This window comes from Desmodus rotundus, chromosome 13, assembly GCF_022682495.2.
Source record: "Desmodus rotundus isolate HL8 chromosome 13, HLdesRot8A.1, whole genome shotgun sequence".
Taxonomy (NCBI): Eukaryota; Metazoa; Chordata; class Mammalia; order Chiroptera; family Phyllostomidae; genus Desmodus; species Desmodus rotundus.
The window spans coordinates 93,997,682-94,014,155 of NC_071399.1; the positions used below are offsets into that span (position 1 = coordinate 93,997,682).

The 16,474-nt window shown below is 58.8% G+C and overlaps 2 protein-coding genes across 6 annotated transcripts in view; one reads left to right on the plus strand and one right to left on the minus strand.

The window, feature by feature from the left end:
• Nucleotides 1-211: 211 nt before the first annotated feature.
• Nucleotides 212-15,041, plus strand: FAM168B (family with sequence similarity 168 member B). 3 transcript variants are annotated; one of them, XM_053916801.2, is made up of 7 exons: nucleotides 212-449; nucleotides 4,975-5,055; nucleotides 6,548-6,631; nucleotides 9,143-9,285; nucleotides 9,385-9,562; nucleotides 11,164-11,287; nucleotides 11,604-15,041. In XM_053916801.2, the coding sequence occupies exons 2-6, from the start codon at nucleotides 4,986-4,988 to the stop codon at nucleotides 11,274-11,276; spliced, it is 588 nt and encodes a 195-aa protein (XP_053772776.1). In that variant the 5' UTR covers nucleotides 212-449; nucleotides 4,975-4,985; the 3' UTR covers nucleotides 11,277-11,287; nucleotides 11,604-15,041. The 3 variants fall into 3 exon arrangements, with proteins under 3 accessions (XP_053772776.1, XP_053772774.1, XP_024423986.3); XM_053916799.2 differs by lacking the exon at nucleotides 212-449 and adding an exon at nucleotides 613-751; XM_024568218.4 differs by lacking the exon at nucleotides 212-449 and adding an exon at nucleotides 613-751 and having other exon boundaries at nucleotides 9,388-9,562.
• Nucleotides 15,042-15,159: 118 nt separating this feature from the next.
• Nucleotides 15,160-16,474, minus strand: part of ARHGEF4 (Rho guanine nucleotide exchange factor 4) — a 35,425-nt gene continuing 34,110 nt past the window's right edge. For all 3 annotated transcript variants that reach the window (XM_045200663.3, XM_024568229.4, XM_053916797.2), the window contains one exon: nucleotides 15,160-16,414. In XM_045200663.3, coding sequence (XP_045056598.2) covers nucleotides 16,266-16,414 — 149 coding nt within the window. In that variant the 3' untranslated portion in view covers nucleotides 15,160-16,265. The remainder of the gene's footprint in view (nucleotides 16,415-16,474) is intronic.

Here is a 16,474-nt window from a genome sequence, read left to right on the forward strand (position 1 = left end):
GCGTCTGTTCGAAAAGATCAAGGGACACAGACATCCCCGCGGCCAAGAGCCTCTCGGGTTACCAGCCAGACCACCAGCCACCCGCAGGGAGCCACCATCCGCGCGGCTCCTACCGGCCTCTACATCCGGGGCCTCTCCACGCCGACGGGAGCGCGCACACCGCTCCCGCGCCCGGAAGGGGCCGCCGAGGGAAGTGACGGCGCGCCCCCGCCGTGGCGCGCTCCGGCCGGAAGTGAGGACGGAGACCCGTGGCTGCGCAGCTTCGGCTGGGAGCGCGGGCTGCGGAGAGGCGGGCGGGGCCAGGCGACGCTCGCGACGGGGATTTAGCGGCTCAGCCCCCGCGTCGGAGCAGGCCTCCGTGGTGCTCGCCCTTAGTGCGGCTCCAGCGCCCAAGCCATCCCGGGCCGGCGTGCGCTGGCCGTCCAGGCCCAGGCCGCCGCCGCGGCGCGGTGAGTGCGGGCGGGGCCCGCGCGGGGCGCGGCTGCCCGGCCGGAAGTGCGGCGCTTTGTGCAGCCAGCCTGGGGCGGCACCAAGGTCGAGCCCGCAGCCTAGGGTTCTGCGCGCCCGGGAAGGGACCGCGGGGCCGGGCGGGGGTGGGGGGCGGGGGCCTGGGACACGGGCAGGTGCGGCGGCTGCCCAGGCGGAGTCTGCACGAGCGCGTTCTCTCTGGGCCTCTAGGAGGTCGGAATGCCCAGATCCGGAAAATGGATGAAAAACGGGGAAGCAGCGGATTGTGGTTCCTGTAACTCAGGTTTAGGTTTTGAAATTTTAATAATCTTGTGTGTAAACGATTCCCTTTGCCTACCCACAGAGTAAAGATTCCGTTGGCCTGGCAGAAACTTGGTGTTCGCCTTCCTGCGTGAAAGGCTTTCATGTTTTCTAAAGAAAGGGCGTTTCGTGGCCCAGTCTGGGTCAACTTTGCTAAACACAGGTGAAGCTTTTTTTCTTTGATAAAAGTGCGCAGTCTGTAAGTGCGCACTTAATGGTTTGTATGAGTTGATGTTTAATTAAAGCCATACATAAAAATATCCTTGGGAGTTTTGGCATGCAAGAAATTTTTTATCAAATACTTTATGACAACCCTGGTGGAGTTACCATTCTCATTCATTCCTTCAAGCAAGAATTTTTTTTAAATGCAAACGTTTGTCTAGTTCCCACTCCTAAAATTTTCTAGTCATCCTTGTGTATGTAATTTGAGGTTACTTTCCCAAATAGTATATGAAAAACTAGATTAAAAGTTTTTGGTTGTAATAGGGGCCCTTTATAAAACTTTGGTCAGTGTGGATGTAGGGGATTATTTTTGCAGTGATAGCCAAGAATTGAAGAAATCAAAAAAAAATTTTCTGACGATGAAGCTCCTGTGATGCACGTTGTGGAGATTTTTTTTGTCCTAAGCCAGGCGGGCTTGCAATGCATGTTTGCCTCTGCCACCTAGGTTTAGTCGTGGTGTGAAACTAAGGTCTGGTAGAGGTCCCCTGAGGCTTATTTATTTACTTTTAGTTTATATTGTTGACACTTGCAGATGTCCCCGTTTCCCCCCCTTGGCCCACCTCCACCCAGCCCCACCCCTGTCCCCTCTGGCCATCACCCCACTCTCAGCGCTGGGTTTAGGTTCTTTGCCCCTTTGACAGCTGTCCGTTGCAGCTCGCTTTCTGCAGTCCTGTGGGGTGGTGTTTGTGCAGCAGTGGCTAGAAGGCCCTGCAGGGAGCTCCCCCTCTTCCTGCCCCCTGCCCATCGGAATAGTGGGAGGGTTGGGCCCCTCTGCTGGGCAATGGCTCCACCTGCCGCAGTTGCCACCTCTGCTGTCCTACCGGCCTCCTGCATTTGTGAGGATTCTCGGTGAATCCCAGAGAGCCGCTCACAGTTCCCAGACCTTGCCTTGCGTGGCCGGGGCAGGCCCGTTGGCCCCGTTGGAGAGGGAACTATGACGTGGCTTCCTTCAGTCCTGTTACCATGTTCCCTCACCTGTAGTTTTATACTCATTAGGACTCTTTAATCATGAGGAAATATTTATTTTTTTCCTCTAGGGAAGGAAAAGTGTTTTCAGGAAAGGTAACCTCTGGTTAGTTTGGAATTAATGGTAGCTTTTTAGCATTCAGATGCAGTCCTGTGGGGCTCTAGTGGCAAATGTAGGGTGCTTTTTTACTGGTTCAGACGACGGGCCAGGTCACCGGGGAAAGAGGCCTGTGGGGCCTGCCCTTTCCACTGTTTGCAGCTGTGGGCCGAGAGAAGCGCTGCTTTACCAACACTCCTGCACACCTTTCTGTGGGGGTGTCTGTTTCACTCCCCCTGGGCAGTTTCCACCTGGGAACGGCGTCGCCAGGCCACCTGGTGACTTGTCCTCACCGGTTGTGCCGTTCCTGTGCTTCCCTGCCTACTAGGAGGTGGCTCCTATCACCCCACATTCAGGGGTTTCCACGGGGTGCTCCCACCCTGACCCGGGTCTGCGTAGTCACCTGCTGGTTCCCTGCACGCGGCCTGGGCTCCACATCAGCCCTGTCCCCGGTGTTCCTACAGTGAGTGTGCCTTGTACTTTCCCACTTCCGGGGCTTTGGGTCCTGCTTGCTTTTAGAGCTTTTGGAAATACCTCTGTAAGTCACGTTTTCCCTGACCAGTCTCCCTCCTCCACTCAACCCTGAGAACTCTATTTCGTAAAGATTTTGTTTATCCATTCATTTATTTACTCGTCGTCAGAGAGAGGGGAAGGGAGGGAGGGAAACATCAGCGTGTGCGAGAGACATGGATTGGTGGCCTCTTGCATGCCCCCAACAAGGGACCTGGACCGCACCCCAGCATGTGCCCTGACCGGACACCCAGCCACACCAGTCAGGGCTCAGAGCACTGTGTTCATGGCTCTCAGCGCTCTGCCCCGTCTCACCACTACTCACGGGCTGTCTCACAGGCCTCTGCTGTCCAACACAGTAGCCGTCACCTACAGGTGACTGCTCGCTTGAAACACAGACGGAAAAGTAGCACCTTAGAAGCCACATCGACGTGCCCAGTGCCATCAGTGGCCACTGCGTGTTGGCAGAGTGGACACACTTCCGTCCTCACAGAAAGTTCTGTCAGACCACACTTGTCCAGACGGTAAACCCGGGACGGGGGCTGGGACTTGCCTCTGACTATCTCTGCGGCCTTTGCGTCGTGTTTTGCTTGGTTGGGCTTCAGTTAAGGAAATAAAATTAGAGCCCAGCACAGAACAGAGAAATGGGGTTTGGGGAAATAAGTCACTCCTTGAGAGAGATGATAGTTGAACCAGAAAAGCAGGTGAAACATGTGAGGGGTCCTACGACTCTGCTGAAGATGCGCCGAGAACGGGTTAAAAGTGCGGGATGATGGGTCGGCGGTTGCCAGCTTGCTTATTAAGCTGTGGGGTAAAAATTCACCGTCGACTCTCCGGCTTGTTACACGCTCTCCTGTCCTTGTTTCCCTCTCACCCCTTCCCTAGACCTGCGCGGTGCGGTGGGCCCTAGCCACCTGTGAGTCCAGTTAAACTGAAGTTAAATAAAACTAACAGGTCAGGTCTTACGCTGGCCTCCTTGTTGGGTGCTCAGCTGCTCCCTTCAGCGCTGGCCGCTGTCCGGGACAGCGCAGGCCTAGACTTCCCCTTGGCTCTGCTGGTCGAGGGCGTGGCAAGTTTGGCGTCTGCCTCTGGTTCGCAAGGGTGAGAAACAGACGGTCGTTCAGGTGGTGGGTGTCCCAGTCACTGGTGTCCCCAGTGTATTTCTGCTCTGGGTTAGAACTTGTGACAAAGGCTACGGGTGTGACCGAGCACACTTTTCTGTACTGAACTGCTGGGTTGGGAGTGTTCGCCGTGAGTCAGGTGAGCTGCGTTTTGTGGTTTGTCTTTTTAATGGAATTTGATACGTAGAGTTTTGAGGTGTGTGTGGTTTTTCAGAAAGTCAGGGGTATTTGCATCAGATTGGTGCCAGGTGCCTGCCTGCAGGGGGCTACATTCTGGTGGGGGGGGGGCGAGACAAGTGAGTGCCTGTGCATTTTATGTGTTTCTCTTTTTAAAATAGACCTTACCTTCCAGAGCGGTTGTAGGGTCACAGCAAAATCGAGCCAAAAGTACAGGGTTCCGGTGCACTGCCTGTCGCCCACTCCGCGCCCCGTCTGGGCTGTGTTTACTGCTCGGTTTGAGGATGCCTTAGCCCTCACTGCCACACAGGCCAGGGCGACTCACTCACTGGGTGAGAGGCCTGAGTGGTCTTCATCAGGCTCACACTCGCAGATACCTCGGGGATAGCGCTCGCCTGGAGGAGCCTGCTGGGATGTTAGGTTGCCGGTTCTGCTGGGAGATGGTGAAACCCTGGTTGTAGCTGAGCAAGTTCTTGAACTTTTCAGGGAGAAAGGAACGTTGAAGGCTAACAAAGTTGCTGGGCTATAGCTAACTTGTCTTTTAGAAAACATATATTTAACAGAAGCTGTTTAAGAAACACGGAAAAGTGCAAAAGGAACACTAAACCCACCCCTCTAGAGACAGTTACTTTTTGTGTCTTTACTTACCCCAGACGGTTTTCTTTCTTTTTTTAGAGGGTTCTGTTACATTAGAAAGAGAGGGGAAGTGGGGAGAGAGAGGGAGACATCCCTTGGTTGCCTCCCACACGAGTCCAGACCTGGGATTGAACCTACAACCCAGGCCTGTGCCCTGGCCCAGAATCAAATCTGCAGCCTTTTTGGTGCACGGGACGCTCCAACCCAGCAGTCCCCCAGCCAGGGTGAGGGTGCTTTTCTTCCTTTTCTTAGCTTCTGCCCAGCTGGCACAGCTGTGGAGGAAAGCTCTCTGGGCCCTGGTGGGTGCCTGGCAGGGCTGTGCTCTCGCCCCCTGGTGGGGATTGGTTGGCCACAGCTGAGAAGCCTTGTTTAGGGGGAGAAGAGGGGAGACTCTTGCTACCTGCTTATGTGAGACTGGTGCTGGAGAGGAACCCGAGGCCAGGGCACTGGACTCACTGACTGTCTTTCCCTTTTCAGTTCTGGGAGTCATGAATCCTGTGTACAGCCCTGGCTCCTCCGGGGTTCCCTATGCAAACGCTAAAGGAGTCGGTTACCCAGGTAAGGATGTGCAGTCTGTGTTCTCGACTGAACCAGGGGAGCGGGGTACATTCCCACGCCACTGAGAACGCCGAGCTGACATGCCCCGGCCAGGGTGGCTTAGCGGAGAAGGGAATGTGCTGGCTCGCAGAACCGAGAGGTCCACAGCTCCGGTGGCTGCGGTGGTTTGGGACAGGGGTCTCGGGTCTGTTTCCCTGCCTCCCACGCTCGGCAGGACTCGCTGAGTGCTGGTCCAGCTGCAGTCTCTGTGTCCACAGCCCTCCCCTCAGCCCCAGGCAGGCAGCCTGTTCATCTCTATCCCTGCTGTCCAGGTGAGCCAGGTGCCTTCTCTCCTCGGGTGGCCTGTGCTGGGGGTTGGACGCAGTTCCCCTTCCCAGCGACGGGTGGAAGTCTGAGCCACTCACCCCCCACCACCTCCTCAGGTGGTCAAACACAGGCTGTCCTACCCAGGTTCATGTAGTGGGACAGGCAACTTGAAAACCCTGTTGGTTAAAAAATAAAAAAACGAAGTTGAATAAAACACTGAAAATGACACATAACTGAATTTGCAAGACATAGGAGACAAGTCTGCAGGTAAAGAGGAAGGTGGTATAAAAACCACTGTACTTGGCCGTGGGCAGACACTGTGTCCGTCTGGGGCATCTGCTCTTTATGGGTTGACACAGCCCACCTGGGGACAGAAAGTGAGGCCTGGGGCCTGCGAGGCTGGGGCTGGAGGGGGGCTCCCGTCTGTCTGGTCCCTTCAGAGGGGGACGGACACTCAAAGAAGACGGGGCTGAAGCACCCTGTTCCTTGACCCACGAGGGAGCCAGTTTCTCCTCCCAGCTGGACCGCAGGTGCCGCTCTGGAGCAGAGGTGTGGGCGTGGTGACCTGAATGGGGTCCGGGAACCATTTCATACCCACCCACGGGGCTGGCTTTGGTCTTTGTTGTGTCTTACCTGATGCTGCCTACCACCTGACCACGTGCGGGGGCTGGTTCCGACTGCGACACTCCCCGCCTTGGGTGCGGTTTCGTTTGCACTCCCCAGAGTTAGCAGGGGCTGCAGCACAGCTCTCTGGGGTTCCTCGTTCCTGCTGGGGAAGGTCGGGCTGCTGGCAGGGTCGTGAGGTGCGCACCTGTGGCCCCAGCAGAGGCTCCTCAGCACCCTGTGACTGATGAGTCGCAGGATGAGTATCGAGAGTCAAACTTCCAGAGAATGGGAGTTTTCGGGCTTATGCTTGGGTGTTGGGGGGTCATTTTTGTTTTGCGGTGGTTTTTTTGCATTCTAACTCAGTTTTTTCCCAGCATTTTCAGCTGTAGCAAATTATAAGCCCTTACTGATAGGGATGAAAATCACTGTCAGGGCTGTGGCCCATCACGGTTCTGAGGAAAGGTGGCCACTGCAGACACCCCGCAGTCAGCCCGGAGTCCTGGTGATGAAGGCGAGGTGACTGGCCCTGGGGCCCGTCCCCCCCTTGTGGTGACGCACACTCTTCTGTGTTTCTCTGCAGCTGGTTTCCCCATGGGCTACGCAGCAGCAGCTCCTGCCTACTCCCCCAGCATGTACCCCGGGGCGAGCCCGGCCTTCCAGACAGGTACGCAGACCGTGTGCGCTGGGCAGGCGCATCCTGCCGCAGGGAGGGGGCGGGGAGGGGGGTCTGAGAAGAGAGGTTACAGAGTGGGGGCGTGAGGCTGCCATCTGGTTCATGAGCTTGGCCTTGCTGATACGGGCAGTAGGAGGAGCTTCAGCTGCTGCCGCCCTGATGCCCATGCTCCACGCAGGCCCGACCTGAGTGCAGGTGTGGCAGGCACGTCGCTGTGCCAGGCCTGGGTTCACAAACCCGGGCGACTGCTGGAGCCTAGAGGTCGTCTGGCCGGGTGGGCAGGTGGCATTTCCCAGTTGCTCACATTTTTAGGTGCCAGTTTTAAGGGGTTTTTTTAGGACTTTGGTTATAGTTTTAAAAGAAAGTCTTATTTTCTTTGTGAGTTTTCTATATAGTTTTCAAAGTCTTATTCTGCTGTTTTGTTTTTTGTTATTCTTGTTTCTAAAAGTCTCATTTTCTGTGCATGAGAAGGTGTTTACATTGTAGAAACCGGCAGTGAGATCAGAACTGGTTTGTTGGGTGGGTTTCCTCCAAGCCCCTCACACCCCTCTCTGTTCCCTGCACTGGGGTGCCTGCTGCTTCGCATCTGTCCATACCTGTCTGTAAGCGGCCCTGTGGAGGCGGGAATGGCCCGCAGCCCCGTGCACGTGGTCACAGGGCGCCACCCTCGTGGCCACGGCCCCTCTCTGGTCTGGCTCCAGGGAGTCACGGGGCTGTTCTCTCTCGCTAGAGATCGTTGGTATTTTCTAGTACTGGGTGTTAACGAGCCCTGTGGAATGTACTGTTTGGGGGTGAGGGAGCTGGCCTCTTCTAGCACAGCTGTTTCGGCAGGCACGTTGACGTGAGTGTCAGCAGTTTATTCTTCCTCTTCATCCGGTTTGCTCCTCCATGTGCCAGGTGGTGGACACCGAGGTGTGTGCAGCTCCCGGTGGTCACAGGCGCAGCTGCAGCGCGTGCTGGTGTACAAGCCTGTGTGTGGGTGTGCTCTTACGGCAGCTGCACGCTCGGCTGTGTAGGCGTGGCACTATGTCACGTCCCTGTCCTCTACACCCGTGCCGACACGTTCGGTGGTCATGCTGTGCAGCCGGAGCCATCCCCACGCAGTGAGAGGTGGTGGTGTCTGTCTCAGTCGGCAGCAACTGCCCTCCCCTCCGACAGGCCCCGCTGGCTGGGACGCTGCCGCTGCTCAGAGCTTCCCGCAGTCTGACCTTGAGCTTATCTCGTGGCCAATGACGTCAGGAGACTTTCCACGTGCTTGTTCGCCGTCTGTGTGTCTCTGGTTATGTGTTTGTGTCCACCTTTTAGCTCTTCTGGGGGTGTCTCTCCTGCTCTTTCACTGGGGACCTGGTCCTTTGTCTCCTTATTCTGGCAGCCCCCCCGCCTGTGTGTTCGTGCATCAGGTGGGCCGGCTGAGTCTCCTGGTGTCGGCACAGTGGCCTTAGGTCACAACTGTCCTGTGGGGCCTGGCGGCTCAGTCTTTCTGATCACCTGAGCCAGGGCTCCGGGGTGCCCCTTGCGCAGGCTGCGTGCCCCTCCTGTTGTAACTGAGCCTTGTTGCCGTGGCCCTCCAGGCAGTGCTGTGGGGAGACTGACCCCACGAAGCAAGTTTGGAGCTCACTGGGGGATGCTGTGCAGCTGCCACGGGGCGTGTTGGTTTGGGGGCCTCTGAAGAGGGGTCTGGTGCAGGCCCACATCAGCCACTGCCTGGGCTGGGCTGCATTTTTTTTGAAGTTCAGCAAGATTTCATGTATGTCTTCCAGTGGCGGTCAGTGGGTCCGTCTGCATGCCCCTGCAGCTCACACGTGACTGTTTCGTGAGGTTTCCTGGCCGCAATAGCTGCTCTCGGCTGTGTGCCAGCACATGAGGCCTGGGGCCACTTAGCGAGAGAGACGGGGGTGCTGCTTGTGTGAGAGGTTGCAGGGAAGCCTGGAGCCTGAGCTGGGACAGGCCTTTGGTTTTGAGAAGCCACCGGAAAGGACTTTGGATGGGCCCGCAGGTTGGGCAGGGCAAACGGTGTGAGCCAGGTCGGTAGAGGCGCAGACTTGGCTTCCGCCTGCACCAGCACATCCAGCTAGATCTCGGGTGGCGCCAGGTGGTGGTCCTGCAGGTGAGCTGTGACTCGGATGTGTTTGAGGGGCTCCGGGTGCCGAGCCCCCTGCCCTGCCGTCTCGCCTGGAAGCCCACCCTTACTTCTGTAAAGCAGATGTCAGGAAGTGAGGCTGCAGAATGGGTGCATGCTTTTCGTGCCGGGTTGTGTTCCTCAGGACAGGCGGTTTTCTCCTGTTTCTCTGAGAGCACTTTCAGTGCAGCTTTCCCCTCACTCTTACTCCTCCTCTCCAGCTGACCCCCACCGCACACACCTTCTCGCACCTGAAGTCTGCGTGCGGCTGGAGTCAGACCCGGGGTGGGGGGAGGGTGTGGCACGGATGGCCTGCAGGGCTCCTCCCTGTGTCCAGCGAGTGTGCAGGTGTGTGGTGAGATCACCAGGCTTCTTTGTTTCAGGCTACGCCCCTGGCACACCTTACAAAGTGTCCTGTTCCCCCACCAGCGGGGCGGTGCCGCCGTACTCCTCCTCTCCCACCCCCTACCAGACTGCGGTGTACCCCGTGCGGAGTGCCTACCCCCAGCAGAGCCCCTACGCACAGGTAGGCCAGGGTGCCCCACGGGGTGCGGTGCGGGCCGGTTCCTGGGCTCCGACGCGTGGTACAGCCCTGCTGCAGGTGCCTCTCCTCCTCCTCCCACAGCAGGGCGCCTTCTACGCCCAGCCCCTGTACGCAGCGCCCCCGCACGTCATCCACCACACCACCGTGGTGCAGCCCAACGGCATGCCAGCGACCGTGTACCCCGCTCCCGTCCCTCCACCACGGGGCAGTGGGGTCGCCATGGGCATGGTGGCCGGGACCACGATGGCCATGTCAGCAGGTGAGTCGGCCTGGTGGCCTGGTGTCTGGTGGGAGTGAGCAGAGAGGGGCTGGCTCATTGCTGCCCTGACCCTGGGCCTTGGCTTCCTGTGTCTAGATGGGTGTGAAGGGACCAACTCTTTGGGGCAGGAACCTCCTCTTCCCTCTTTCTTTCCTTCCCTTCCTCCATGCTGTAGGGAGGGGGTGGGGGGGGTCACAGGGCCTGACTGAAGGGCGCAAGCCGTGAGAACCGCTGGGCGGCAGGAGTGGGGCAGGGCTTGTCCCTGCTGGCAGCGCTCAGAGCCTGTGCAGAAGGGACTTGCATTCTGTGGGGCGGGCCCCGGGGTGCCTGCCTGTGGGACAGGCTGCTTTGCAGGCAGGTTGTGGGTCTATAGGAAAGCTGGCCTTGTGTCCCAGAGAGGACAGCCAGCTGTGGAAACCCTCCAGCGTGTTCACTGATGTCACTCCCCAGGGAGAGCAGACCCCCGCAGATGACAGCCCTCCTGGGGCAGGGAGCTGTCTGGGGCAGGGCTGGGTGCGCCACGCACTTGGGTTCCCGTGGCTGGGAGGGTCTCAAGAAATACTCTTCCCTCTGTTTGTTGTACGTTCCGTGAATGAAGAAAATCTTGCCAGAGAGAAAGGGGCTTCTGTTCATTCTCATTTTGTTGCTTTCCCCGCACTGACCTCGGGAGGCAGAGGTGCCTGCGGCACAGAAAGACAGTGCGCTGGGTGGGTGTGGGCTGGGGCCCGGAGGGAGGGGGTGCCCAGTGAGGCTCGTCTGTCAGTGGACTCGGGTGATTGCTCACTTTCCTTCAGGCTCAGGGAAAAGCACGCTTGTCTCGGTGCACCCACGCACTTCAGCAACTTGGGCTCTTCCTCCACCCTCTTCCCGTTACTCGGTATTGCGTTGGCCGTGTCTGTGTGCACAGGTCAGTCCTGTGTGTGCACTCACACTGTTCAGGAGCCACTCTGGAACTTTCCCTTGCAGACCTGAGTGAAGCTCCGCCCCCTCACACACCTCATTCTTCTGCCCCACCCTGCAGCAGGTGTCCCCTCGCTGTCCCCGCCCACTGACTGCTGGATTTTCTGTGACTGGCCTTTTCACTGCCTGTAATGCCCTCGAGGTTCATACGTGTTGTAGCGTGTGGCAAATTACTTTTTTTTCTTTTTTCTGGATTTTATTCATTTATTTTAGGCAGGGGAAGGGAAAGAGAAAGAGGGAGAGAAACATCAGTGTGTGGTTGCCTCTCACGCACCCCCTGCTGGGGACCTGGCCTGCAGCCCAGGCATGTGCCCTGACTGGGAATCGAACCAGCAACATTTCAGTTCACAGGCTGGCACTCAGTCCACTGAGCCACACCAGCCGGGGCAAATTGCTTTCTCTCTCAAGGCTGCAAGTAATATTATTTATTTTGTTGTTTAGCGTTTCATCTGAAAAACGACTGAGCGTGCTGACCCGAGGTTTCCACAAGTGCACTGTGCACGCGCTTGCTGGGCGTGCGCGCCTGCGCTCTTGCGCAGCGGCGTCTGGACGGCCCATCCCCTCCCCGGGCCTCCTTGTCAGAGGCCCCTGCAGCCTGCGCGGGGCCCTGCCCACCACGGAGACGCTGCTCTTCCTTCCAGGTACCCTGCTGACGGCCCACTCCCCGACTCCTGTCGCCCCCCACCCAGTCACCGTGCCCACGTACCGGGGTCCAGGAACGCCCACCTACAGCTACGTTCCCCCACAGTGGTGATCACCGCAAACGTAAGTGACCGGCCTGAGCTGGCTCTTGATTGAAGTGTGTTTTTCCCTGTGGAGGACGGCAAGTCTGCTGTCCTGTAAGCTCTTGTGAGAAAAGTGCCCCCCAATTTTTGACCCGAGGGCAGTGCAGCGTTTAAACGTGTGTCCACGCTGGGGCTCCACAAGCAGAAGGAAGAAGGCTCCACGGAGTCCCTGCTGTGCACACTTGTGCCCGTGCCTGCTCCCTCCCCGGCTCCGAGGGGTCTCAGCCGCTATGGGTGGGCACGCTTCCTGTCCTGTGTGCAGGGCACCCTGTGACCACGTCTCCCGCCACCCCCAGGTGCAGGATGGAGCCGGGCGCCGCGTCTCGGGTGCCCCACAGCCGGTGCTTCAGGCCTCGCGCCTCGACCAGGACTCTCCTGCTGCTCTCGACAGACACTCAGCTGAGCGCGGCCAGGCCGGCCCTGTGGGCCTCGGCCCCTCTCTCCAACTAACTGTGGGCGGGTCCTAAAGCAAATCCTGCTGGGGCTGCCTGGCGACGTTTTTAGCTAAGTGTAGCGATAAAAGGGGGCATTAATGTACTCTGAAATCATATCTAGTCGAATGCATGTTTAAAACACACAAAGCTTGCTCAAACTACCTGCAGTGACTGGTGCAGAACCATCGTGTGCAAAGCCCAGAGGACCGGGGGCTGGGTTACACTCGTCTCCCTGACGCGTGGTGTGTGTGTGCAGGCTCACGGTTGGAAGTGTCACAGTGCATGTCTTCATGGGGCATCTGGCATCTCCTAGGTGACGCTTCACCCTTTGGGGGCGTGTGGTTGCTGGTTGGAAACAGGACGTCGGAGTCTTTGCCACCTGTGTCTTTCCCACTGGCTGCCTGGGCTCAGCCGCTGGGACGGAGCATGGAGGGCGGGTGGCAGCCAGGTCCAGGGGCTCCCCGCCTTTCCACTGAGGCCGGAGGGGTCAGTATGATGTGAATATTCTTAGCACACGACCACGAACGGTTGACTTGTGTGGCCAGGACACTCGGGAGCGAGCAGCATTCTCCGGGCTGCTGTGCGCGTTCCTGCTGCAAGTCCCTCACTGACACTGACAGGGCCTGTGTGTCTTCGAGGGGCAGGCCTGCGCGGGGTCACGTAACTTCCCTGGGGTGGAATGCAGGTGAAAGAAGCCAGTGCGCTTGGAGGGGGTGGCGGTCTCTTCTTGATTTAGCTTAGAAGATCACCTGTCTCCTCGCTGCTGAGAGATGTCTGAGTTCCCCGAAAACCCCTGTGGGCGTGGCTGCTCTCCCCCCACGGAGACGGCCGAGCCCTCACCTGCTTGTGCTGCAGAAAGCTTCATGTGTGAGCACTCGGGAAGCAGAACAGACCTTGATGTGATGCAGATCGCTTGCTGTCACGAAGTGGGCCGTTGCCATGTGGGCCTGCACCCCTGGCGGGGACTCACCCTCGGAGACCCTCTGAGGCGGGCGTGGGAGGCGCAGGGAGAGAGGCCTGCAATCTGCGGGCCTCCTGCTGACTCCCCAGCTGCTGAGGGTGCTCGGCACCCAGCAGGTGAGGGTGTGGGCCGGGCAGCGCCTGGCGCCTCTGCCTGCCTGCAGGAGTTCCTTAGGGAAAGGATTTTGTGGTTAACATATGAATGTTGTACATAAGAAACCAAGGGGGGGTTCGTTTGTTCGTTTTTGTTTTGTTTTGTTTTCCTAAATGGGCTCAACTTGTATTGATGGGAGAGTGTGTGTTCCCAGAGAGCGTCAGAGGGAGGGTCAGGCAGGTGGGGGTGCCCCTGGTGCCCCCATCTTTGTTTCAGGCGCTGGGTGCTCTGGCTGAGGGGACCCTTCTTTTCTGGCGTCTCTGCCAGTGGGCCAGGGCTCAGGCTCTGGGCTGGCGTTCAGCCAGATTGGGAGTGGGGACACCTCGCCCCTGAGCCTTTGGTAAACTTATTTTTTATAGCAAGTATTCTTTGTAATGTTTTTTCACATTTTACTTTATAAGAAGTTTAGGGATGTTTTTGCATGAATCATCGTAAAGACAAGACTCCTTATCTCTGATGTCTGTTAACATAGCGTGTTTACTGATAAGTACTTTAGATTGCTTCATGAGCACTTCACCTGTGTGCGTGTGCGCGCACATGCGTGTGCACTTCCTAGCTCCTGTGTTGTGATCCGTCTATCTGTCTGCGGGGTGGGTGGTCTGTCAGCAGGTGCTGCGGGCTCCAGGGGCCTGGCTGACCAAGTGACAAAGAACTCGGCCTCTTCGGTTTAGTGCAGCAGAGAGGACAAGATGGGTTTTTAGAGATGCTCTTGACAGCCCCAAACAACAAAGCGGGGGCGCGCCGGCCGCGGGCCATTAGTTCGGTGGACGTGGCTCCAGGCCTTCCCCTTACGTGAGGCTGGGCTCAGACTGCAGGAGCCCTCTGTGCCCTGGGACACACCGCACTCGGGCAGGACAGGAAAGGCGGGTCTCAGCCCGCAGGTGCAGTCGGGATGGGGGGACGGCCTGTGCCTTGGGGGTGACTGGCAGCATCTCTGGCTCCTTGCAGTGACTGGAACTCGGAGCAGAAGTCCTGCTACAGACGGGCCTGACTGGGTGTCCCAAGCACGATCGTGGAACGTGGAAAGAAGCTTTGTCTTTTGGTTTTTTCCGTACGTGACATTCCTCATTCGAGAGTCTTGCGGGCGAAGGGTGCGCTTCCAGTGGCGGGTGCTCAGCGTCACGGTGCTCTGTGCTGGCTCGTGGCCTCCTCCCGAAAGTGTCTCTGCTGGCGTCAAGTGAGGCTCTGGCTGGGGGGCTCAGTGTCAGCAGTGGGCAGGCGGGGGCCCATGAACCGGCCACCTGAAGACACAGTACATGGGCGGGGGGGCTGCCCTTTGGAAACAGTGTTACCCTGACCAGTTAGGCCACCCCCCAACCAGGCAGCAGGTGCCCGGTTGTCACCGCCCGAGCACTGCCCACATGGGACTGGACCCTGTCTGGCACCACTGGGGGCAGGGCCTGCGGTGGGGCAACTTCTGCTGCTTCTCTGGTGCTTTCAGAGGAGGGGGTGTCTCCAGAGCAGAGTGTGGTGGGCTCTTGGTCACGTCTCGTGTGTGCGTGTGCCCGTAGGCTCCACATCCCCATCCCCGAGCTTCCCGCAGGGGCAACCCACCTGACTGAGCGGGCTGCGGACAACACACCCCAGAGGAGGGCCTGGTCTTTCAGGTAGAAAGTCGCAGAGTCGGTCTTCCGTGTTCCAGAGGATTGGCCTTTCTCCACCCTCTTCGTTTGAAGAACAGAAAGCCTGTGCGGTCCCTTTACAGGAGCCCCCAGGACTAAAGTCAGCTCACCAGGGACCGGCAGAGCAGAGGTGGACATGGCAGTGTGGGGCCCCGAGGGAGCAGTGGGTGGGTGTCCTGCAGGGCATGTGCTTCAGAGGCGACGGGCGGCCCAGGCCAGGGCCTAACAGGGCTGCTCTGACAACCCCCTGGAGGACAGACTGACTGGGAAGTGGTTTATTTAAAAAAGTTTTTAAGTGATTTTTAAATACTGTTTTTTAGACTGTTCTCTGGGTGCATTTTTAAGCTTAAGCCGGTGCCGTCTTCCAGCGTTGGTGCGCCCTCACCCTGCGTGGGGCGTGGGCGGCAGCCAGTGCCAGCTCTGGCGTGTGTGCACTCACGCCGTCCCGTTTTGTATGCAGCCCGATGAGTGGGAGAGCTCAGTGCAAAGCTGTTAAAAGCACGTTTACTGTAACGAGAGCTATGTATTAACACTGCGGTTTCCAATAAAGATTGACTCGTGTTGCGTCGCGGTTCCCGTCGTCTTTCCCTGTGGGGTGTGTTGGGGTGGGTGCTTGCCTGGGCGCTGGCGTCACTGCTCAGGAGCAAGGACATCTGGGGGTTCTGGGCAGCAGCCCTTGTGCTCGGCTGCCTCCCAGCCACACGCCCTTGAGCTTGGCTGTGTGCCAGGGTGTGTTGAGACCGGCACCCCCAGTGGGAGCAGGAGGATGGCTGCCCCGGCTCTCCCGGCCCCATGGCCCTGGTCCTCCTGGGAAGACACCTTCCCCGCAGAGTTCAGACCGCCCTCCCCAGACATGCATGCCACCTGCAGCCACACCCACCCCAGACTCAGCCAGGGGGGCAGGGGAGCTGGCCGCCCCCACCTGTACAGCGCCCCACCAAAGCCCTGAGTGCACCCCCCACCTCTGGGTGCCCCTGGGGCAGGGACATGGATAGGAGGGGGAAGGGCACAGACCCCAACAGAAGAGGCGGGCTGCAGCCAGGGGCGTCTCCGTAAGTTTCTTTATGAAACTGAATGTGGGTTTGGGCCGGAAGGAGGCAGAGCCGTGCGAGGGACCGCGTGTTGCTGCTGGGGCCGGGCAGGTTGGTGCTGGGCCCAGGAGCTCCATCCTTATGGCTTCTCATGCTCCCCTGGGGTAAGGCCACCTTCCCATGTCACTGTTCTGTCTCTGTGTCATCGGAAAAGCAGCATCCCCACAAAGGAAGAACCGGTTCTGGAGCCTGCACACAATTGCTGGGGGGCATTCCCGAGGGTGTTTGCTGCTGGCGATGGACACACGGCTGACGGGTGGGGGTGCCAGCAGCTGTGAGAGGAACTGGGGGACCAGACAGGTGGGCTCCAAGGCCAGGCCTAGTCAGACCCAGATTCCTGGTTCGCACCCCCGCCTCCCCAGTGTCAGAAGGCTGCTGGGCTCCTCCTGCCCAGAGAGACCAGGAGGAGGAGGCATGATAAGAGTCCAGAGCAGAGGACCCAAGTGGGCCGTCCTCTGACGCACCTCTGCCTGGCCTGGCCTGGCCGGCAGTTCCTGTGCCGGGGCTCCTGCCCCTCCAGCTGGCATCTCCTCTGTGTCCATCGTGGGGCAGAGCCCGACGTGTCCTGGAGGCACGAGCCCCTCCCGCTCTTAGCCCTGCTCTCTGGTGGTTTGCAGACTGGGCAGAGCCCTGGGGGTGGGGAGGGCTGGGGGCAGCTGGCAGAGCAGGTCCAGACAGTGCGGCTGGGGGTGCGGGCTCACTTGCGGAAGGGGGCCAGCCGGCTGATGCTGTGCCAGAAGGTGGACGGCTTCCGCTTGGGCTCTACCAACAGCAAGGCCTGCTGCCGGGGCGGGCTGGGCAGTGCCAGGGGCTTCTGGCGCGTCAGATAGTAGGGCCGGCCGAGGGCTAGGCAGGAAGACAGCAGGGTTACACAGGCTCCTGGGGAGCAAGTAGCTTGGGGTTTGG

Bases quoted from the DNA above. Each gene is read 5' to 3' on its own strand.
- FAM168B (XM_053916799.2), top strand. From the start codon at position 688: ATGCCCAGATCCGGAAAATGGATGAAAAACGGGGAAGCAGCGGATTGT. The intron at 5,056-6,547 runs GTAAGGATGTGC...GTTTCTCTGCAG, and splicing joins TAAAGGAGTCGGTTACCCAG to CTGGTTTCCCCATGGGCTAC. The intron at 6,632-9,142 runs GTACGCAGACCG...TCTTTGTTTCAG, and splicing joins GAGCCCGGCCTTCCAGACAG to GCTACGCCCCTGGCACACCT.